Source organism: Rhinolophus hipposideros (assembly GCF_964194185.1).
Source record: "Rhinolophus hipposideros genome assembly, chromosome: 19".
Classification (NCBI taxonomy): domain Eukaryota; kingdom Metazoa; phylum Chordata; class Mammalia; order Chiroptera; family Rhinolophidae; genus Rhinolophus; species Rhinolophus hipposideros.
Genome location: NC_138065.1, coordinates 15,724,620 through 15,745,706, shown reverse-complemented (window position 1 = coordinate 15,745,706; position 21,087 = coordinate 15,724,620). Strand labels below are relative to the sequence as shown.

General features: G+C 39.5%; 1 protein-coding gene across 1 annotated transcript; it reads left to right on the top strand.

Moving 5' to 3' along the window:
* The first annotated feature begins 3,466 nt into the window (after positions 1-3,466).
* On the top strand, positions 3,467-8,530 carry PRMT6 (protein arginine methyltransferase 6). Its single transcript, XM_081025919.1, has 2 exons — positions 3,467-5,837; positions 8,119-8,530. The coding sequence occupies exon 1, from the start codon at positions 4,615-4,617 to the stop codon at positions 5,740-5,742; it is 1,128 nt and encodes a 375-aa protein (XP_080882045.1). The 5' UTR covers positions 3,467-4,614; the 3' UTR covers positions 5,743-5,837; positions 8,119-8,530.
* Positions 8,531-21,087: the final 12,557 nt, after the last annotated feature.

Here is a 21,087-nt window from a genome sequence, read left to right as displayed (position 1 = left end):
ACCAAAGAAGGAAGAGAGAAAAGATCTTACTAAAATATATTTTAAGGCATAATACCTGATTTTCATTAAAGTACCTGATTCATATTACTCCTGGGACAGGTGAGCAAATGCTTATTTCCATAGATACACTGACACATGACGTTTCCCCATGTAATTTACATTTCTTTTTTTTCCTGTACTGTTTTCATTATAGTGGCCTGATTTATAGTAGAAATTGTTAAAATGTCATAACCAATATTTATACTTGAAACTGTTAAAATGCCATATTCAATACTCTGAAAGGGCTCAATAAATTTAAACTGAATTGATAATTATGGATTAAGTTCGTAATATCCCTATCATAACTACCTAAACAATACAGTACAAACATTTTTTAAAAGAATTACATCCACTCATAATAATATCATCAAGGAACTATAAATTAAATATTCTTCTGTTTTCATATTAGGTTTAATAGCTGGGCCAATACACCATCGGTCTAAAAGACAATATACACATCAATAGAATTACAATACGTAGGCTTTTTATGTTTGATGTTCCAATTTGTTTAAATATAAAAATCACCACCTTTTGTCTTTATTTTCTATAAAGCTTTTTTTTTTTTTTTATAGAAGTGTCTCTTTCTATGTTGGCAACTTCCAAGAAACTGCAGAATGGTTAAGAATTACATTTTGAAATGAATATTCATATAAGAGATATTTATAACATTTTTCATGTCATTGGTCTTTATCCTTCCTCAACACACACTTTTGAGAATCACAATGAATTCTTGAAATGCTGAAGAAATGACCTTCCATTCTTAAGTAGGCTTGAAAATACATTTTTATACAACAAACCTTCAAATTAAAAAGGAAATGAAATAAAAAATAAGTTTTGTGAGAGGAAATCACATTGGCAAAGCCAAGATAATAAAGGAAAGGAAGCTGAGAGTTAAAAGTGGTCTAATAATTTGCTTAAGTAAAATAATTTGCTTATAGATATTATAACAGCAACACAAAAATATAAGCTCCTGAGGATAGGGATTTTTGTCTTTTATTGATGTGTTCCCTGTTTCTAGATTATTTAGTACAGAGTAGAAGTCCAGAATGTTTGTTGAATGAATGAATGAATGAATGAATGATTGGATAAGTCAAACAAAACACAGCTATGATCCTGTGTGTATTCAGCACCAACAACCTAGAATGTGGAAATGGTTCAGATTCCAGCACAACATGCTAGATTCTCAATATAAAAGTGAAACATACAAAATCTTGGTGTCCCAATAACCACCGTCTTAAGTACATAAAAGCTAAGTATATAAATAGTTCTGGTACAATGGAATAAATGAAAAAAGACTTATATGTAAGTATTATCATGCCAAGACTGGTTGAAAAGCTACAAATAAATGATAATGTTTGAGTCCTACCTGAAAAGATGAGTGAGAGGACAAAAGAAGGTTTGAGCATTAAATAGATCTTAGACCACTGACATGAAAACACATAGTATGCTCTGCAAGCACATTTCCAGCTTTTCTCCCATCCAGGTGATTTTCTGCTGAGCTGTGATGCTTAGAGAAGGGTATGATCTAGATCCCTTTCCTACTTAAAACAACTCTGGTAGAAAAGATGAGTAAAGAAATCCCTCTCTGTATCAAGCCAAAGTGCAGAAAGTGAAAAGGCCACAGGCCATTTCTTCTCTACTCTGGGCATAACATTTAGGGTTACCATTATTTTATCCAGATAGGTTAAGAGTGTTTGGAAATGAAATGAGTCTCACAACTGGGAGCATCTTAAATTCCTTTTATCTCTGGATTTATCTCAGAGTTTAGCAGAGTCAAGTTGTCATATTGAACTACAAAAAGCAACTCTCTTCTCCTCCTCCTAGGAATAACAATTTAATTGTTTCCAGATTATTGAGCACTTTCTACCTGTCAGGGTCTATTCTTGGGCTAGAAACTACAATGGCGGGAAAACAAAAGTCCAAGTCTTTTGGAATTTCTATTTTACAGAAAACAAATAGACAAATAAATACACTCAGGTAATAATAAAGCTATTGAAGGGAATAAACAGTGTCTTGGATTAAAAAAAAAAAGTTATTTAAAGTAGCCAAGGAAGGCCTTTCTCAGGGTGTAATATGTAAGTTGAGACCTGTTGGATGAGAAGGAGCCATTGAAATGCTAAGGAGAAAAACTATTTTCCAGACCCTGGAAAAGCACAGGACCTATGACAAGAAAGACGTGTGTTATTCCACACCAGTCTAGCTTTAGCTCAATATGAGCTGGGAAGAGTAATATGAGAGGAAATGGGAAATTACTGGAGAATGACATGCTTCAATTTGGGTTTTTCAAAGCTCATTCTTGTACCTAGGTGGAGAATGGATTAGATACGGGTATGACTAAAAGCGGAGAGATCTCTTAGAAGACTAATTACCAGGCAAGCAAAGATGCAAGATTAGATGTAATGCAGGGTCTCTGGTCCCACTCTCGGTGGGTCGACACAGAATATGGTGAGGCCAAAAAGGAACACCAACGGAACCGTGGGTAGGAGGTTCATACCACTATATTCTCACCAGTAGCTGGGTTGGAGATACAGGAAGCAGGATCCACGCAATGCACTGTCCGCTTCTCTGCCAACCGCCTTGCCAGTGTAGCTACGGCAGTTATATTAGTGGCTAACCAGTTACAGCTGATGGCCAACTAGTTACTGCTGATGGCCATCTGATGGCCATCTAATAACTGAGCCAGCACCTTTCCACTTGAGGCCGAGAGCCTGGAAACTGCTCTCTCGGACTCCGTCCCCACATTAGACTAGTGTTGGCAGTGAAGGAGAATAGATGACTCAGAGGTATTTTGAAGGTAGAACCAAAAAAACTTATACTCAGAATTTTCTAAAGAGACAACAAGTAAGTGAATTTAAAATTGCAAAGAGGAGATTTAAAAAGTAAGGAAAACATTTTGAGGAAGGAATGAACGGGAGCAGCACACAAATATAAAAATATTAAAGTGATATTTACATCTCGAATCCCATGTCCTGCCCTGGGCCTCTTATTTTCTTAAAACAAGATTAAACTCAGCAGAAAGAGGAACTGCTCTGAGGATTTTTAGCCTTAAATGGTTGAGCCTAGGCCACTGGAAAAAGATAATTTACTCAATGAAAATAATGAAGCAAGATTTAACTAAGATCATTTTAGTGAGACACAGTGGTTTTCACTCTGGCTGCACATTCAAATTCTCTGATGAGCTTTTATAATTATATACCCTACCTCCACTGGAGTCCTTCTGATTTAATTTGTTTGAGGTGGGACACAGGCATAGGTATTTTTCAAAAGTTTCAGATGCTTGTAATGAGCAACCAGAAATGAGAACCCTTGAAGAACACCTGAGGATGTCAGGTCAATAAACCTATTCCATTAAAGGATGGATTAATAGCAAGAATGGGGCGAAGAAACTTTCCCCCCAGATAAAGAATACAGGCCCATTAGTTAAACTTAGTTCAAGACTACAAGAAAATAAAAGTCAACTTTCTTCGATGTGTGTTTTTTTTTAAGATAGGAAAAATGTTATTCTCACCTTACTTAAGAACACAGACACTCATATAGACATCAGACATATTTTAAAATATATTTTATTTCTGTTATAAACAACAAATAGGAAGAGATGAACAGCTGATAGTTAACTGAAAGAAAAATAGAAGAGGAAGAGGGGAGTACCAATCTTGCCTACACAAGGAGACACACAGGAAAAAATAAGGAATTGCAGTGGGAAAGTGATCACAAGGGATAAAAGGTTGTTATTACTGGGGGGAAAAATTGTAATTGGTGACCAGACTACACCTGGCAGTGGGTTTCACTACTGTATCACACCACTGTAGCTTTTCAACTGCTGTCAAGTCAGAACTCTTCCAAGATTTTGAATGAGCCACAGAATTACCAAAGCAGGACTAAAAGCCAAGTGATACTCTCCTTAAATAGAGACCAGAAACATAATTCTTCGTTGGCAAGCAAGAGTCCTTGTTTCCGGAGGGTGAATGGGTAATTGAAAGCAAGTGTAGTTATACCACTTGCCCTAATCATTCCATTAATTTGTGGTCTCACTGGAATCAGAACCAAGGTTTAACATTGTTAGGTTTTTCTCTTTGTTCCATTTACACTTTCTTTGCACCCTAACTCCACTGAAAACAGAAAAGCCTGTAGTGGAATTTCTAAATCTACACATCTGGAGCGTTTTAAGAGTTGCAAAAGTCCAGGTGAGGTGCTATTGTGTGAAGGGTGCCGCCCAGATAATTCGGTGGGATGAAATCTGGGAGTTGAGCAGAAAAGATAAAACATGGATTTTTAGTTTTCAGTGGGCGTGTCCACTATAGGAAGAGAGTGAAAGCAGAAGAGAATTGAGGGCTAAAGGAAGGAGGGGGAACGTAAAGAATCACAGAATGTGGTTACGGTGGGTGGAAAGGGAAATCCAGGACACGCAAGGCGCAGATGAAGAACTGAACAGAGTTCCTAGGTACCGGCAGGCACTGGCCGGGTAACTCTTAAGTAGGAAGCGCGAGCGCGCACTACAAATCCCAGAAGCTCCCGCTTCCCGGAGCCCGCGCCGCGCCGCGCAACGCCCGCCGGGAGTCGGCAGGAGCCGCCAAGATGTCGCAGCCCAAGAAAAGAAAACTTGAGTCGGGGGGCGGTGGCGAATTAGGGGAGGGAACTGAAGAAAAAGATGGCGGAGAGCGGGAGGCGGCCCAGCTGCGACCCCGGAGGACTAGGCGGGAGCGGGACCAGCTGTACTACGAGTGCTACTCGGACATATCAGTCCACGAGGAGATGATTGCGGATCGTGTCCGCACAGATGCCTACCGCCTGGGCATCCTGCGTAACTGGGCGGCGCTGAGAGGCAAGACAGTGCTGGACGTGGGCGCGGGCACCGGCATCCTTAGCATCTTCTGTGTCCAGGCCGGGGCCCGGCGCGTGTACGCGGTGGAGGCCAGCGCCATCTGGCAACAGGCCCGGGAGGTGGTGCGGCTCAACGGGCTGGAAGACCGGGTGCACGTCCTGCCTGGGCCGGTGGAAACGGTGGAGTTGCCGGAGCAGGTGGACGTCATCGTTAGCGAGTGGATGGGCTACGGGCTCTTGCACGAGTCCATGCTGAGCTCCGTGCTCCACGCACGGTCCAAGTGGCTGAAGGAGGGCGGTCTTCTCTTGCCGGCTTCCGCCGAGCTCTTCGTGGCGCCCATCAGCGACCAGATGCTCGAGTTGCGCCTGGGCTTCTGGAGCCAGGTGAAGCAGCTCTATGGTGTGGACATGAGCTGCCTGGAGAGTTTCGCCACGCGCTGCATCATGGGCCACTCGGAAATCGTGGTGCAGGACCTGTCCGGCGAGGACGTGCTGGCCCGGCCGCAGCGCTTTGCCCAGCTGGAGCTCGCCCGCGCCGGTCTGGAGCAGGAACTGGAGGCCGGCGTGGGTGGGCGCTTCCGCTTCAGCTGCTACGGCTCGGCCCCCATGCACGGCTTTGCCATCTGGTTCCAGGTGACCTTCCCCGGAGGAGACTCGGAGAAACCCCTGGTGCTGTCCACGTCGCCTTTTCACCCGGTCACGCACTGGAAGCAGGCACTCCTCTACCTGAACGAGCCTGTGCCAGTGGAGCAAGATACGGACATTTCCGGAGAGATCACTCTGCTTCCCTCCCGGGACAACCATCGTCTCCTGCGGGTGCAGCTGCGCTACAAAGTGGGCGACCAGGAGGAAAAGACCAAAGACTTCGCCATGGAGGACTGAGCGTTACCTTTTCCCCCAGCCACCTCCCAAGGCGGCCAGACCTGCGTAGTAGAGGCGGAGGGGGTTCGGAGGAGAAAGGGAGATCCCACCAGCAAGTAGGGGGCGCTATCTTCTGTCTCCCTTTTCCCTCTGGGCTCCTGGGGAGGGAGAGTGACTTCAGTCTCCCTTGGAGGAGAGTCTTCTGGCGATATTTATTAAAAAAGTGACTCCGATGCCCCCAACGTTGGAAACAGTGTTTTTATTAATAGGCTTTTAAGCCTCAAAAGCATGTGGTACCAAGCACTTGTATTTCTTTTTTGTTTCACGGAAAAAAAGAACACAGAAGAAAATGTCAGTTTATGAAGGATCGGTGCACATTCCTGACACTTAACACCTTATCTAAGTTAGAGAAGCCAGGGAGAACGGTAATAAAGAGTTTATGGTTAGACTCCATAAATTTCCAGTATGACTTTAATATCTCTCCGGAGCTATATTTTCTCCTTCTCTGAATTCCCTCCTTTCCCAGTTGCCTCTAGGCTACAGTGCTTCTTCCTTATTGTTTGTTAAATAAACTTTACTGTTAAATAAACTTTACTACTGGTGAGGAGGAGAATGAGGGATCAGTTTAACCCTGTTCTCATTACACTTACTACTTACATAGGGTGCTAAAATTGATGAACACATTACTCCATTAAGTAGACTGTATATATAATTATACAGCCTACCTAAGAAAGCTAGAGATGGCACATTAAGGAGCAAAAGACCTGAAAGAGTGAAATGGATTTTTTATTTTTGTATTTATTATTAAGACATAACCAAGAAAATGTTTCATATATGTTCCATAATACATTTTTGGGTAATTTTATGAAACAGGCTAATAGCGGACGTTTCAGAACCTGACTCAAGGGCTTATTCATCACCATGGATAAATTATTTAAGTTCACTTAATTAAGGAAAATATTTTCCCAACTAGAAAAATTCACTCTTTCTCTTTTAAATTCCCTCATTTAGATGGGTCATGTGACTTGGCCCACATATACAAAGTGAAAGTTCCCTTTTTAGCGCCTTTTTTCTTTTTAGCTCAGCCAAATGTGAAAGTTGTGAATTTAGGGAAATCGTTTGTAATGAAGTGTGAGCCATGTTATCAAATTTATTTTCCCGATGTTTCCCTCATCTCTGTGGCAAATAAAACATTGGCCGCCTATTTTTATAGATGAAGTAAGAAATTTTGTGTACTGTCTTGAGTTACAATGCATTTGCCTTTTTAATATTGTCAGTTCCTAAGAACATTGTTAAAACCCCTTCAGAATATAGCTTCAGGGTAATTCAAACTGCTTAGTGTATGGTTTTTTTCATACTGTTAGCTTTTGTAAGGTGTGAAAACTGGTTTTCTGAAGCTCTCTAACACAAGTTTTGTTTCTAGTAACTGAGTTTTCTGTTTCTTGATAGGTTGGATATTAAAGTACTTAAGTATTATAAGTAATTTGCTAAAATTTGGTGTTGTAACACTTGGGGTCTGCCATTATGAAAGGAAACATAAATGTACAAAATCATAGATTTCGTCGAGTCATGGACTTTGTCAAGATCCTTGAATAGCAAGCAATACAGTTATATGTGTCACCATTTTGATGTCAAGATAGTTAATAGCCTGTATAAGTGGTACAGTCATAGCAAGCTAGGCTTAGTTTAAGCTATTTTTGTACTCCTTATCTTAGGGTCAAAAATATAAGTTGAACATTTATGTAGAATTTTAGTGTATGGTTTTTGAGTAGATTTCTGGTGTTTTTTGTTTTGTTAATTTGCTATTATATAATGATCCCTTTGCCGTATAAGCCAATGAAAGCATCTTCCAAGTGCTATTTTTCAAAATCTGTTTTCTAAATATATGAGTATTACATAGTTCTCATTACCAGTATAAGCACACAAAGGGAACCACTAGCTGTAATTCTGGATAACTATAGAAGTGAAAGGTAAGTATTTCATAATTAGGCAAAGTAAGCTTTAAAATTATTTACTGTTTCCCCAAAGAAAAATTAATTATCATAAAAATAAAGCTATTAAAGCAATTAATCAAGAGGCAGCATAGCATAGTAGTTAATACCTTGAATGCTGAAGCCAGACAGCTCGTGCTGGAACCAAGCCTCTACCACTCTCAATGTATGACCTTGGGCAAAGGACTAAACTGTTTTTCTCTCCTGTTCTCATGCAAATTGGGAATGACAGTGGAACCCTCTTAGAAATGTGAGGAAGCAGTGAATACATGTAAGCATGTAGTATCTGAAAGATCTCAGTATCTCCTGGCTGTTGTGATTATGGAAAAGTATGCCAACCTGGAGCATTTGGACACATACAAAATGTGCTACAGAATAAATAGTCAACATTTTGGTTTCTTTACAGGTGTTTGACAGTATCAACATGGCTGTATATGACAAGCAATGTATGACACTGGATACCAGATGATCCAAAGGAAGCCCAAGGCCTCTGGCGTGAGGACACTTCCAGAAGGATGAGAATGTGAGATGCAACAACATCCAGGCACTGTCCAATCTCTATGAACTGGTATTGATTGCTTAGGGCCATCTGAGCCACGGAAGGAACTTCCAGTCCTAAGGAGAGAAACACATGGGGAAGTTCTACCTGCCTTCCTCGAATAGCTTCCATTTATTTAGCACTGTGAAACTTTCCAAATATTTCCATTAATTCACTGGACCAGTGGGCATTTCACTGAGTCTACAGTCTAACAGTCACTGTGATAAGCACTTAGGATACAAACCAATAAAACATAATTTCTGCCTCCAAGTACCATGTTTCCCCGAAAATAAGACCTAGTTGGACCATGAGCTCTAATGCGTCTTTTGGAGCAAAAGTTAATATAAGACCCGGTATTATGTTTTATGTTATGTTATATTAATATTAAAATAAGACCAGGTCTTATATTAATGCTCTGAAAGACGCATTAGAGCTGATGGTTCGTCTCAGTCTTACTTTCAGGGACACACGGTAGGTATGTTCCTTCATAGGATAAGCCAGAAAGTAAAATAGACAGTAATGGGATAAAGATTGTGATGACACCAGTTGTTAGGGAGGGCAGGTAATTACATATTAAGAAAAATTATACAGGTAGTAAAGAATTCACCTGAGGTTACATAGCTAATTCTTCACAATTGAACACAAGTCTTTCAATTCCTTACCACAAACAAACAAACAGAAAAATCACTTTTTAATTCTGTTAACCTTGCATGCTTAAAAAGATTCATACCTCTGGAAGGGAAATAGCACTTGTTATCTTTTGATAAACTTAGGGAAAAGTCCTTAGTTTAAGGAAGTCTCATTGGAGATCTAATAGACCTCTAAGAGCCACTTTCAGTATATAGGATCTCAAGATTGACATAGTAAGCACTCATTGAAACACCCCTGTACCTATTTGTCGAACAGGTAATCAAAAATGGCACTGTTTCTGAGGGCCTCAGGAAACTGAATGCCCAACACTAACAAAAGTAGATGAACTCTGCCATTCTGGCTATAGTGCTGGAGAGCAGAGAGGCATCCAATGAGGCATTCAGTCATTTAATTATTTAATAAACACCAACTATCTAACAATTGAATTCTATGATAAATAAGCAAATCCTAACCTCAAAGAACTGGGATACAGTAGAGGAATAAAATTATCTGCATCAGTGGATTGCATACATTCTGTAGCCGAGAAAAATTTCATTCCAACTCAAAGAAGGATTGGGAAGCCAGCCCCCTTACCAAGTCCATCCTTAAAATTTTTCCCAGGTACAAAAAAATATTATTTATTACATTATGAGATCTCACAGAAAAATTCCTCTATGGTGTTAGTTCCAAAAATAAATCTATGCCTTCTAAATAACTGGTTTATTTCAGCTAATGAACACAGTATATTGGGTAGATGATTCTTCTCACATTGGTTATTAGAAAGCTGAGCCAAATTTATGGCTCACTTGTGCTCTTTTTTTTGCTTCATACCTGGCTCCATGTCCATACCCCATTTGTTTTCTTGATTTACCTCTCTCACTTATAATAAATATTGCGGTTTTGTCGGACTTTATGTATCTTCATCCTAGTACTTTTTGGCATTAAAATATGTTCCCACTTTCTGTAATACCTTCATAAGTGCTGAGGGCAAAGAGTTTAGAGAAAGGGCCAGAAGATTCTGAGATATGTCCCCTTTATTTCCTATGAAATCTGGTATCTAATGTTAATATAGATGGATAGCTGGTTGGATCCCATCCTTCTAGCCAACCTACAACATTTTACATTTTGTAGAATCAAGATTTCTGAATCTGTGAAAAACTCTGAGACATGTTGACAATCTTGAGTAAAACTTGAATGTTGTGCATCTCTTTCTAAACCTAGAATAGGCCCCCATTGAATCTTAACAGTAAAGAAAATTGTAGATTGCCAAACCTCTTCCAAAAATGTGTCGAAATAGTTTACAGTAATGATAAGGAGAAAGATGATATAATGAGACTATTTCTGAAAATATCATAGATGCTTGTAGAGAAAGGCATTTGAAACACAGAATCTTGGACCTAACTAAACACAAAAAGAATTTTAATAAAAATTAAGACATGACCATTATATACTTACCCTTCTTTCTATTCTCTCCCTAGATGATCTCATCCAGATCACCCCATTACTTTCAATAGTGTACTATATGCTGATGACTCCTTGAAGGCATGACAACAGCACAGATTATTTACATCAGATCATGATAATCAGTGAGTGTTTATTGAATGTTTGTTACATGATTGTACTAGTTTGGGTTATAGTATATCAAGAAGTATACGATAAGGTGCCTGGCCTGAACGAGCTGAGTCTTAAGTGGAGAGCAAACATCTCAGCATTTCAAAGATACTGGTATTATAATGCAATGTCAAGTGAATCACACAAACACATGCTATAAGAGTTTGGTCATTGCAAGATGGAAAAATCAGAGCTTCTCATTGAAAACGGAGGAATGGACCTAGGTCTTGCTGATTCTCAATCATTTCAAGATTCTACCTTAGGTACTCTCTACCTGGAACATTCTTTAGACTGCATGTTATACATACTCACCTTTCAGTTCTCTATTCAAATGTCACCTCAGAGTAGTGTTCCTTGACTACCATGATATGTACCACAGATACTCTTTTCCCCTTGTTATTTGAAATTCAGTTGTTTACTTGTTTGTCTTTCTCACAATATAAGATTTGTAAGAGCAAGAATTTTATTGTCCCCTTGTTCACCATTGTCTATCCATTGAAAACATCTGGTACAAAGTAGGTATTCCATAAATTTTTGCCGAGCAAATGGGCCTTGTAAACCAAATGGAACTTATATGAGGACAGAGTAACCATTTTAGGCAAGGATGATGGTTTGGAAAACAGGTGCTCCTTAGATCTTTTCAATCATGGTCTATAGATGGCTTTCTACTGTCTACGTAGAAATTTTAGTAACACCTGGGATACTGATAATACCACTGACGCACAGTGCGGATGTTGAGGCATGCCACTATTACAGTAGTTCCTGCTCAGCTTATGGCCAGTGAGCCTTCTCCTGGCTCTGCCAATTGTCCCTAAGCACACAGCATGAAGCTTCTCAAAGAGGACTTGGTGGAATCTCTAGAAATAAAACTTTACAAGGCACAAGACAAATAAAAGTGTCGATAAGACTTTCAAAACTATTGGCTTAGTTTTCAGGATTTCCATGAACAAAAGAGAAAGACTGAAAACGATGACAAAGGACGAAACTGCAACCAAGGTATAATTTATTAAGGTTAATGAAACTTTTCTCCCCAAAACTATATTTTGGCAACCAGTTTATTTAGATTTCCCCCTAACTACCGTGTTTCCCCAAAAATAAGACCTAGCTGGACAATCAGCTCTAATGCATCTTTTGGAGCAAAAATTAATGTAAGACCCGGTCTTATATTACATTGTATTATATAAGACGCAGTCTCATATTATATTATACCCGGTGTTATAGTAAAATAAGACCGGGTCTGTCACGCAGGTTGTCATGTGGGGTCTCAGCCTCTGTTTCCCTCATAAGAACTCAGGACATCGTGAGGCCAAAAAGGAACACCCACAGAGCCATAGGTAGGGGAGTCATACACTATGGTCTCACTGGAGGCTGGGTTCACACGACATGCGACTTGCTGTCCCCTTTGCTGCCAACGGACTGACTCTCTGACTTTCCTCAACTCTACTTGCTAACTGTAATCCGCGCTTGCCAGTCACTATCTTCTTGCTAGCCCCCATTTTTTTGCTAGCGTAGCCACAGCAGTTATATTAGTGGCCAATGGCTCACTGGTTACAGCTGATGGCCAACTAGCCACAGCTCATGGCCATCCAATCACAGTTGATGGCCATTTACTACCTGAGCCAGCACCTTTCCTCGTGAGGCCGAGAGCCTGGAAACTGCACTTCTGGCTCTGTCCCCACACTCCACCCCTACAGGCTCTCGCCTCACAATCTACTCAACAAGCGTCTTCCATAAGGGGCCCCGTGCGAGGATCCTGGAGGTGAAAGAATATCCTGGACACAGCCAGGTTCTCTGGGCACAGACAGGGTTTCTCAGGGCATCACCAGTCCTTTTGGGCACAGCCCGACTTCCTGGGCACAGCCAGGGCTCTCAGGGCACTGCCACTCTCTCTGGGCACAGCCAGACTTCCTGGGCTCAGCCAGGGCTCTCAGGGCACTGCCACTCTCTTGGCCTCTCAGGGTACCGTGCTGGAACAACAGCAGCTCACAGTAAAGTGCTTACATATTCTCGATGGCTGCCAGTCAAGACACAAAAGCAAACATCTGTCAGTTCCACTACATGGTGGTACATTCCCAAGCAAACAGTCAAGCGGTCCATTAAATTAGGGATGGAGCCCATTCCCCATAGTCCACAGTCATTCACCAGGGCTGTGCGTTAGCCTCACAATGTGTGCCCCCTCCGCAGGGCGAGGGCTCCAAGTCCTCCCCAACCTGGGGGTGAGGGCCTCAGCAAGCACTTCCCAACCCACAGGGTCGACGACCTTGGCTTTCTCAGGCCTATGCTGGTTGGGGAACCGTCCATGTCTTCCCATCCCTCCACGAGGGTCCAGCTCTCCAGCAGCTGCAGAGCTTTTCCTATGCTGTTTGGGGAACCATCCAGGTCTTCCCATCTCTCCACAAGGCTCAAGCTCTCCAACAGCGGCTCCTCCTGGTCTTCCTGAGACTGAGTGTTCTTACGCGCATCTGCTCCACCTCCCTTCGGAGAGCTTTGGCCGGTACCGTACCCTGCTTGCTGCATCATTTGTCACTCGGGGCGGCCTGCAGGGTCTCTGGTCCTGCTTCCCACATATAGAATGCAGGATATGGTGAGGCCAAAAAGGAACACCCCCGGAGACATAGATGGGGGAGTCATACCACTGTATTCTTGCTGGCGGCATCCGCCTCTCTGCAATCCGCTGTTGCTAGCTCTTACCCCATCTTCTTGCTAGCCCCATTTTTTTTTGCTAGCGTAGCCACACAGTTATATTAGTGGCCAATGGCTCACTGATTTCAGCTGACTGCCAACTAGCCACAGCTGATGGCCATCCAATCACAGTTGATGGCCATTTACTACCTGAGCCAGCACCTTTCTACATGAGGCCAAGAGCCTGGAAACTGCACTCCTGGCTCTCTCCCCACAGGGTCTTATATTAATATTTGCTCCAAAAGACTCATTAGAGCTGATTGTCCAGCTAGGTCTTATTTTCGGGGAAACACAGTCCTGTTTGACAAGTAAGTACCTGCCAGTTACCCCCTGAATGGACAAGATCCCACAAAATTGCCCTCCTAAAAAAAACAAAGCACTGAAGAAGTTACAAGCTTGTGTCTCTTCATTCTTTGTCAGCTCAATGCTGCCCAGTCTATGCCAGGAGATCACCCCTGGCCCAGTCTGTTTGGGGTTAGCATGAGTCTGCATGTGTCCTTTGGGGTAGGAAGTAGACAAGATCTTCTCACTGAGTGCTCTGTATGGTTGAAGCTCAGCAAAGGCATGCTTTACAATAGACTACAGTAAAAGGCAGCAACCACACAGTGAGGTTACATTCCAACATATTGTGTCAGAATTTTATTAAAAACTATTTTGAAAAACAATTCATTTATTTTGATAGTACGTTTTTATTAATGTGTGCTGATTATAGCAACTTTCAAACTACAGAGACATAGGAGAGAAAAATAATATATCACTCACAATTTCACCCCCTAGAGTATTTCTTCTCCAACTTTTATGTATGCTTCTTTTCAAATTTTATAAAAATTATATCATGCTGTTTTCTACAATCTTAATTTACATAATTATAACACCACCATCTTCTTTTTCAAACAGCACCTGTTGCCACCTGAAATTATTTTTTCTTTCTTTACTTTTATATTGACTTTCTCCAAATAAAAGCTACATTTTATAGAGAACAGAATCCTCTTATGTACTCAAGAAATTAATTAATGAATAAATGTTAAATCAATATTCTTATTATCTTATATAGTGGTATTTTTACATCTTTAGATTTCCCTAAGTATTTTGCTTAAGTTCAATTTTAATGAATTTTGATATATGGCTTTCTGGAAGGTTGTCAAAATACACATTCCCAACAAAGATATATGAGAAAATCTGTTTCTTGATATCCTCACTCACCTAAATTTGATTAATCTTATTTTTTTTCAAATCTTATGCATAAAAAATGCTAGCTTCTTATTTAAGTTTCATTACCCTAACCCTAACTAAATGGTTGAGCATCTTTCCTTATATTCGTTGGCCCTTTGCATTTCATTTTCTGTGAATTTACCGCTTATTTTACCCATTTTCCTATTAGATTTTATGGCTATTGGAGGACTCTTTGTTAATTAGGAATAGTCTATCATATATACTATAACAAATTCATTTAATTTTTTACTTAATTAATTTTGATTCATTGAGAATTTTTCCATTTTAACGAATCCAAATCTAGTTATTTTGTTTGTAATTGCTCCTGATTAAGAAGCCTTTTCCTAATTGAAAATTGGGAAAAGACTCCCAAATTAACTTCCATTTTCATTATTTGATTTTTAAATTTAGATATTTCACCTCTATGTAATTTTTGTTTTGTTTTGCTTTTTACAATTTGAGGTAATGATTCTTTTTTTTCCCCCCTCCACAGCTTTATTTGGGAACCAATGTCCCTCCAGAGGCCAATGCTCTGGTAAGCACAGAAGATTATACAGAATAGAATAAAACTTAGTAATAACGAACCAAGTCCCAGAATCAATCGAAATGAGAAGGTCCCTGCTCCATGAGAGACATCTGGGCCCACGACAGGTCTGAGGCAAGCTGGTCTTACAAGGAAGAACTTTGGAGAGTCTTGGTGGCTTGCCCCTCCCAGAGGGTCTGAGCAGGAGTGCCCAGTCAGACTTCTCCGAGGTAATGATTCTTTGTTTTCAATGTAAAACCATAAAGTCCATTTAATTATGCTACCAAATTACTCTTTTAGCATAAATTGCTTTCTGTGGATTGGCTGGGTGGTTCCTATGCTAACCTTGCCTGAACTGGCTCATGTTGCTGCGATCAGATTATAAGTCAAAAGGTGGCAGGGTTCAGCTAGGGCAGATGGGATGGTTGATCCCCCTTACCTAGCATATAGTATTTGATTGTTTTTACTCTATAATCCTCTCCATGTTTCTTCCTGTTCCTCATAAGGGAAGAGAGTATTTTTGTTCTTTCAAATAGAATTCCTGGCTTAACTGATTTTACAGAAGGCCTTAAATGAATTTAGCATCCATATGCTAGAAAATTGTATTATTCTAAAAGGAAATCAAAATATTATATTCCAAAAAGATGGCATATTTTTAATTGAACAATAACTTTGAGAATAAGTTCTGGCTGGCAAAATAATAAAATAAAATTGAACATGTTATTGTTCCTCAATAAAACCTTAACCAATTTACAAGTTTCTTGGAAAGAAATTTATTTAAAACCACAGTGCACATGCCAAGTTCTGCCATAATGTGTTAAAATTGCTTCAGTATAATGTTTGTGGTCCATCCATATCTAATCTATACTTGTGAAATATGACATTATTATAAAGTGTAATTATTTCCAGAAACTTTAAAATAAAAAGTGTTTTTAATTAAACATTTTTCTTACAAGTCACAGCTGTAAGTCACTTTATCTCAGAAAAAATTAGGCAATATTTTAACTAGATCTTGACAAAAATGAATTAAGTCTATTTTTTAAATGTCTTATTACTTGCAAGTTTTAGCCTGATCTGATTTTAAAATAGCCAAGTTATAAACCCCTGAAAATTGGAGTTTATAATGGAAGTACTGACATACCCTTAACTTTTAGAAGGATGAATGTTCTGCTGTTATAACATTTGCTGAGGCTGCCTCAATGTAGCAACACGATTAGGGTGCTACTAGATGTAGTATTTCAAATATAAAACTAACTGGTTGAATACTTGCTGAAATATTTTCTTACATTTCTAAAATTTTAGAAAATCATTGTTTTCGAAACTCCTTTTCTGTCACAAATTATAATGAACAAGTTTAAAGACCTCTTTTTCTGCTTTCTGTAATATTTGCTTAGTTATCTCATCTTCTCCCATGGCTGGCTTCCATAGAGCTTTCCTGTCTTAGTGTATTGCACCTCCATCTACCAGTTAGTCATTCAAGCAAGAAAATTAGAGGTCTGTCTTAACTCCTCATATTACTTCTTCACCACATCTGTTTGGTTGCAAATACTGAGGGTTTTACTACCAAAATATATTTTGAAACCATTTATTCTTTATTATCACTGCAATCACCTTAGTTCATGCCACCAAAACCTCTGGCCAAGATAATCACAATAGCCTCCTGACTTGCATTTCAGGATAGCTAATAGTTGGTTAAGGAAAGTTCTTTTTTGTAGAATTCCAGCAAATAAAGCAGTAGGAATAATAGAATTAGAAAATAATCATTTTGGAACTCACGATGAAATAATGGATCTCTGCAATGATATCTATAGTTGCTAAAACTAGGAGGGGAGTGGTTTATAGAGAATTTTGTAATGAAGGAATCAGGTTGATGTGCTCATAATCCATCAATTGCACTCATCACTGAAGTGGGAAAACCAGATACTATATGTCTTAAAATATGATGAATGCAACAGAGGTATACTTGCCTAAAATACTAAACCTGAATGTAATAGGGCCTCTAGATTTATGGGAGATATAAGGAATGGAGGAATAAGTTAAATAACACTATGAAGAAGTAATCGGCCAAATCTGGAAGGTGAGAATTCTATAGAAAAACAGTGGCCTAATTTCTCCAACAAATCGATGACATATAAAAGACAGTGTGATGGGACAGGGGTAGTTGTTATAAAATAAGAGTCTTAAGAGACATAACAACTGAGTGCAATATGAGTACGTAGTGGGTCTCATTCACACAAACTACTTATAAAATAATATTTGAGACAATAAGGGAAATTCACATATGGACTGTATCAAAAAATATTAAAAATTATTGTTAATTTTTTAGGTATGAAAATGGCAATGAGGTTGTTTTTTAAAAATGTTCTTTTTAGAGCTATATACTGAAGTATTTGTAGGTGAAATGGCATTATATATAGGCTTTGCTTTAAAATATTCCAGGGGAAAAAAAGGAGGGTGAAAGGAGGAAGAAGATCAACATATACTGATAACTGTTATAACAGGGAATGAGCACATGGGGTTTATTATACTATTTTCCTTATTTTGTGTATTTTTCAATTTTCCCCTAAGAAATCGTTTTAGAGGAGCATTTAAGCCCTGTATAAAAGAAATGATAAGGCCTTAGCAAAGCTTGTCATAGTGGAGAGAGAGAGACATATACAGATTTGAGATATATTTTTAAATTAATAGGAACTGTTAATGGAGGTTAAGGAAAAACACAGGAATCCTTGTTGATTCCTTGGTTTTTTATTTGAGCAACAGGATAGATAAATGGTACCATTTACTGAATTAGTTTCGACTTCAGAGGAACAGGTTTGGGGAAGTATTAAGAACCCAATTTCAGACATTGAGACCTGTATTAGTTTTCTATTGATGCAGTAACAAATTACCACGTACTTAGTGGCCTCAAGCAACACAGATTTATCATCTTGCAGTTCTACAGGTCAGAAGTCCAAAATCAGTTGCACTGCATTCAAGTCAAAATGTCAGCAAGGTTAGTTCCTTCTGGAGGATACAAGGGTTTCCTTTTTGTCTCCAGCATCTGAAGGCTGTCCTCATTCCTTGGCTTGTGGCCTCACATCCCATCTTCTTTTCTCTCTCTTGTTTCATGGTCATATCGCCTTCTCTGGCTTTGACCTTCTTTCATCCCTCTTGAAGGAACCATTTGATTATATTGGTCCTACCAAGATAATAATTCAGGATAAACGCCCCATCTCAAGATCCTTAATTTAGTCCAACCTGCAGAGTCTCTTTTGCCATGTAAGGTAACATATTCAGTTCTGAGGATTAGGACATAGACAAATTTGGGGGACCATTATTTAGCCTACCTCAAGGTCTAATATGTTTGAAGCACCTATTAGGTATCCGTGTAGATAGGGTTTCCCGGCGGGAATTCCTGCCCATTCTCAGGAATTCTTTTCGCTTTCCCGTTCCCGAATCCTGAGAAAAGTTGGTTGGGAAATCAGGAAAATCAGCTCCTTGAACCCAGTAAAACCCACAATGGGAAATAAGCATACTACACACAATGTATCTCTTAGGCATTTTCCTATTTATCACTAGGGTTTCTGGGCAGGAACTCCCAACCATTCTCGGGATTTTTTTTCGCTTTTCCATTCCCGAATCCTGACAAAAGTTGGTCGGGAAATTGGGGAAATCAGCTCCTTGAACCCAGGTGGTTGGTAGTATTGGCCATCACTTTGTGGAAATGATTCATGGTGGAGAACAGAAAACAGTTTATGTCTCAGGATTTGGGAACGGGAAAGCAAAAAAAAATTTTTGAGAACAGGCAGGAATTCCCGCCTGGAAACCCTATCTGTAGAGATGTGTCAGATGGATAGTTATGAATGCAGAGGTCAGAAAAGGGAACTGAAATGCTAAATTTGGGAGTAATCAGCATACAGATATGATTTGAAACTAAGCAATGGTTGAGTCTGAGGAATTCCAAATTTAGTAGATGGCATCCCAGGTGACTTCAGAGTGAGACATTCAGGAAGCTAGGCAAGCGCTGCACCGGAATAGCTAGGAGAGCAAACCATTCACATAGTATGGAGAGTAGTAGTGAATGTGGCTGAGAGGTCACGCCAGAGGAAAAATATTCATTGCATTTGGCATCATAAATAAAGTTAGTAATTTTTATAAGAGCAGTTCCAGTCTAACTGAAGTGGGTTGAAGAATGAAATGGATCCAGTGAGTGCAGGCAAAGCTTCACTGTGAAGAACAGAAACCACACATAAAGGAAGAGATGTTCTTTTCTCAAGAGAGGAGATAAGAGAATATGCTTGTTTGTTGATAGAAATGATCTAATAGAAAAATAAAGTTTATAAATGAAAGAGAAAGAAGGAGTAAAGGAAGGAGGAGCACCCTTAGCAAGGTAACACAGAGGTTCCCCAGCAAAGGAGAAAGGTTTTGATGGGAGCAAAGCACTTCTCTGGGCATAAACAAGGGAAGGCAGGATAGTACAAGTGGAGGCTGGCAGGGCAGTTTGCAGAGCTTCCAGGAAGTAGATCTGCTTTGGTAGCTTTATTTTCTTAGTTATGAGAGTTGCAGGTAAAGGTGCGGAGTCAAGTGAAGTTGGGGAGTCATTTGACAAGGGAAGGTTGGAGAATTGTTCACCAAGAGTGGTATGATAAAGTCCCTTTCACAGGGCCAATTTACTGCTCGCAAAAAAAGGGGGGTGGATGAGACAAAGCCTTCTCCTTGTGATGAGATGCATTTGGGAGGTCAGTTTCCTAAGACTGATATTTATAAACACATTATTATGGATTGATAAATAATAGCCAAATATAATAAACTAATAGATTAAAAGAGAATGCTTCTTTTGTGCTGATGCAAAAGGTGTATGCTGGCTGCTTGAAATTCACTATGCAGAAAGGATGTCAAAGTTCAACACCTTGTAATGTGTTGTTAAGAAGTAGACTTAAAAGTATGTAAAAACGATAGATTCTGTCTGTAGCCCTAGATGAGCATTTGTCCCTAAGCTTTGACATCAGTTAACACCCCAGAGCCCCAGAAACATAGCTGTTTCATTTCAGTTAAAATAGGAGTCATTTCAACAGTCTTGCTTTCTAGCCACAATAATATGTTGCCCACCCTCTCCCAAGTCATAGGCAGATGATATACCAGTGAATGAACGCTCAAGATTGCCTGGATTCAAATTCCTCTCACACGAACATCAGAAAAGCAAAAATATGTTGTTCCTGGGCTAAAATCCTCCATCCCTATCTTGAGGTTTAGGATTGAGGGTTGTGAGTACCAGCAATGAAGAGTTAATGTGCTTGAATTTTGTTTTGAGGGGTATAAACCTTTGGAAGTATCATTCAATGCAGAACCACAGTCTTATTAAGAAGGGATGTGTCTCTACATCTCTGAGACTGTTTCTGATTAGTTTGCTCATTTATTCTATTCTTTAGATTCCACATATAAGTGAGATCATAGGGTTATTTGTCTTTCTAAAAAAAATTGAGGGTTGCTAGCTGGGAGGGGGGTGAGGATGAGGGAGAAGGTGAGGGGATTAGAAACCACAAGATAGTGATGGGAATATGACAGACAGTTTGGGAAATATAATCAATAATGTTGTAAAGATTTGGTAGGGTATCTGATGGACAATTGTCTTATTAGGGAAACTACTTCATGGACGGTGTAAGTTCCTGACCACTACAGTGTACACCTGAAGCTGAAGCTGAATAATAATAAATGTCAACTATAATTTAATATATGTATTGTCACAGGATGTGGAGTACAGCATAGGGAATAGAGTCAATGGAATTGTAACAGATATATATGATGTCAGAGGAATAGTAGATTGGGGAGGGGGATAATCACTTTTTGAGGGGTGTAAATGTCTAACTATTACATTGTTTTGTACACCTGAAACAGACAAAAAAAGAAGAAGGGATGTGTCTCAATCTATTCCCTTTGGAAGGAGTATATGAAGGTGTGAAACAGTTATCTTAGGGAAAAAATTACTTTACTAGGAAAGCGTAATAGGATTGGTTATTAAAATACAATCAATTAGGTTTCGGTTTCAAGACACATAGTATTGGTTACTTTAATTAGATTCACAGTAATAATCTGGGTTCTTGATCTGATCCAGGAAATAACTTGATTCAAGCGTATTAGCAAACTGTCCCCTAAGGCATACAGAAGATTATTTCTAGTAGTTAATATCAACTACATGTTAT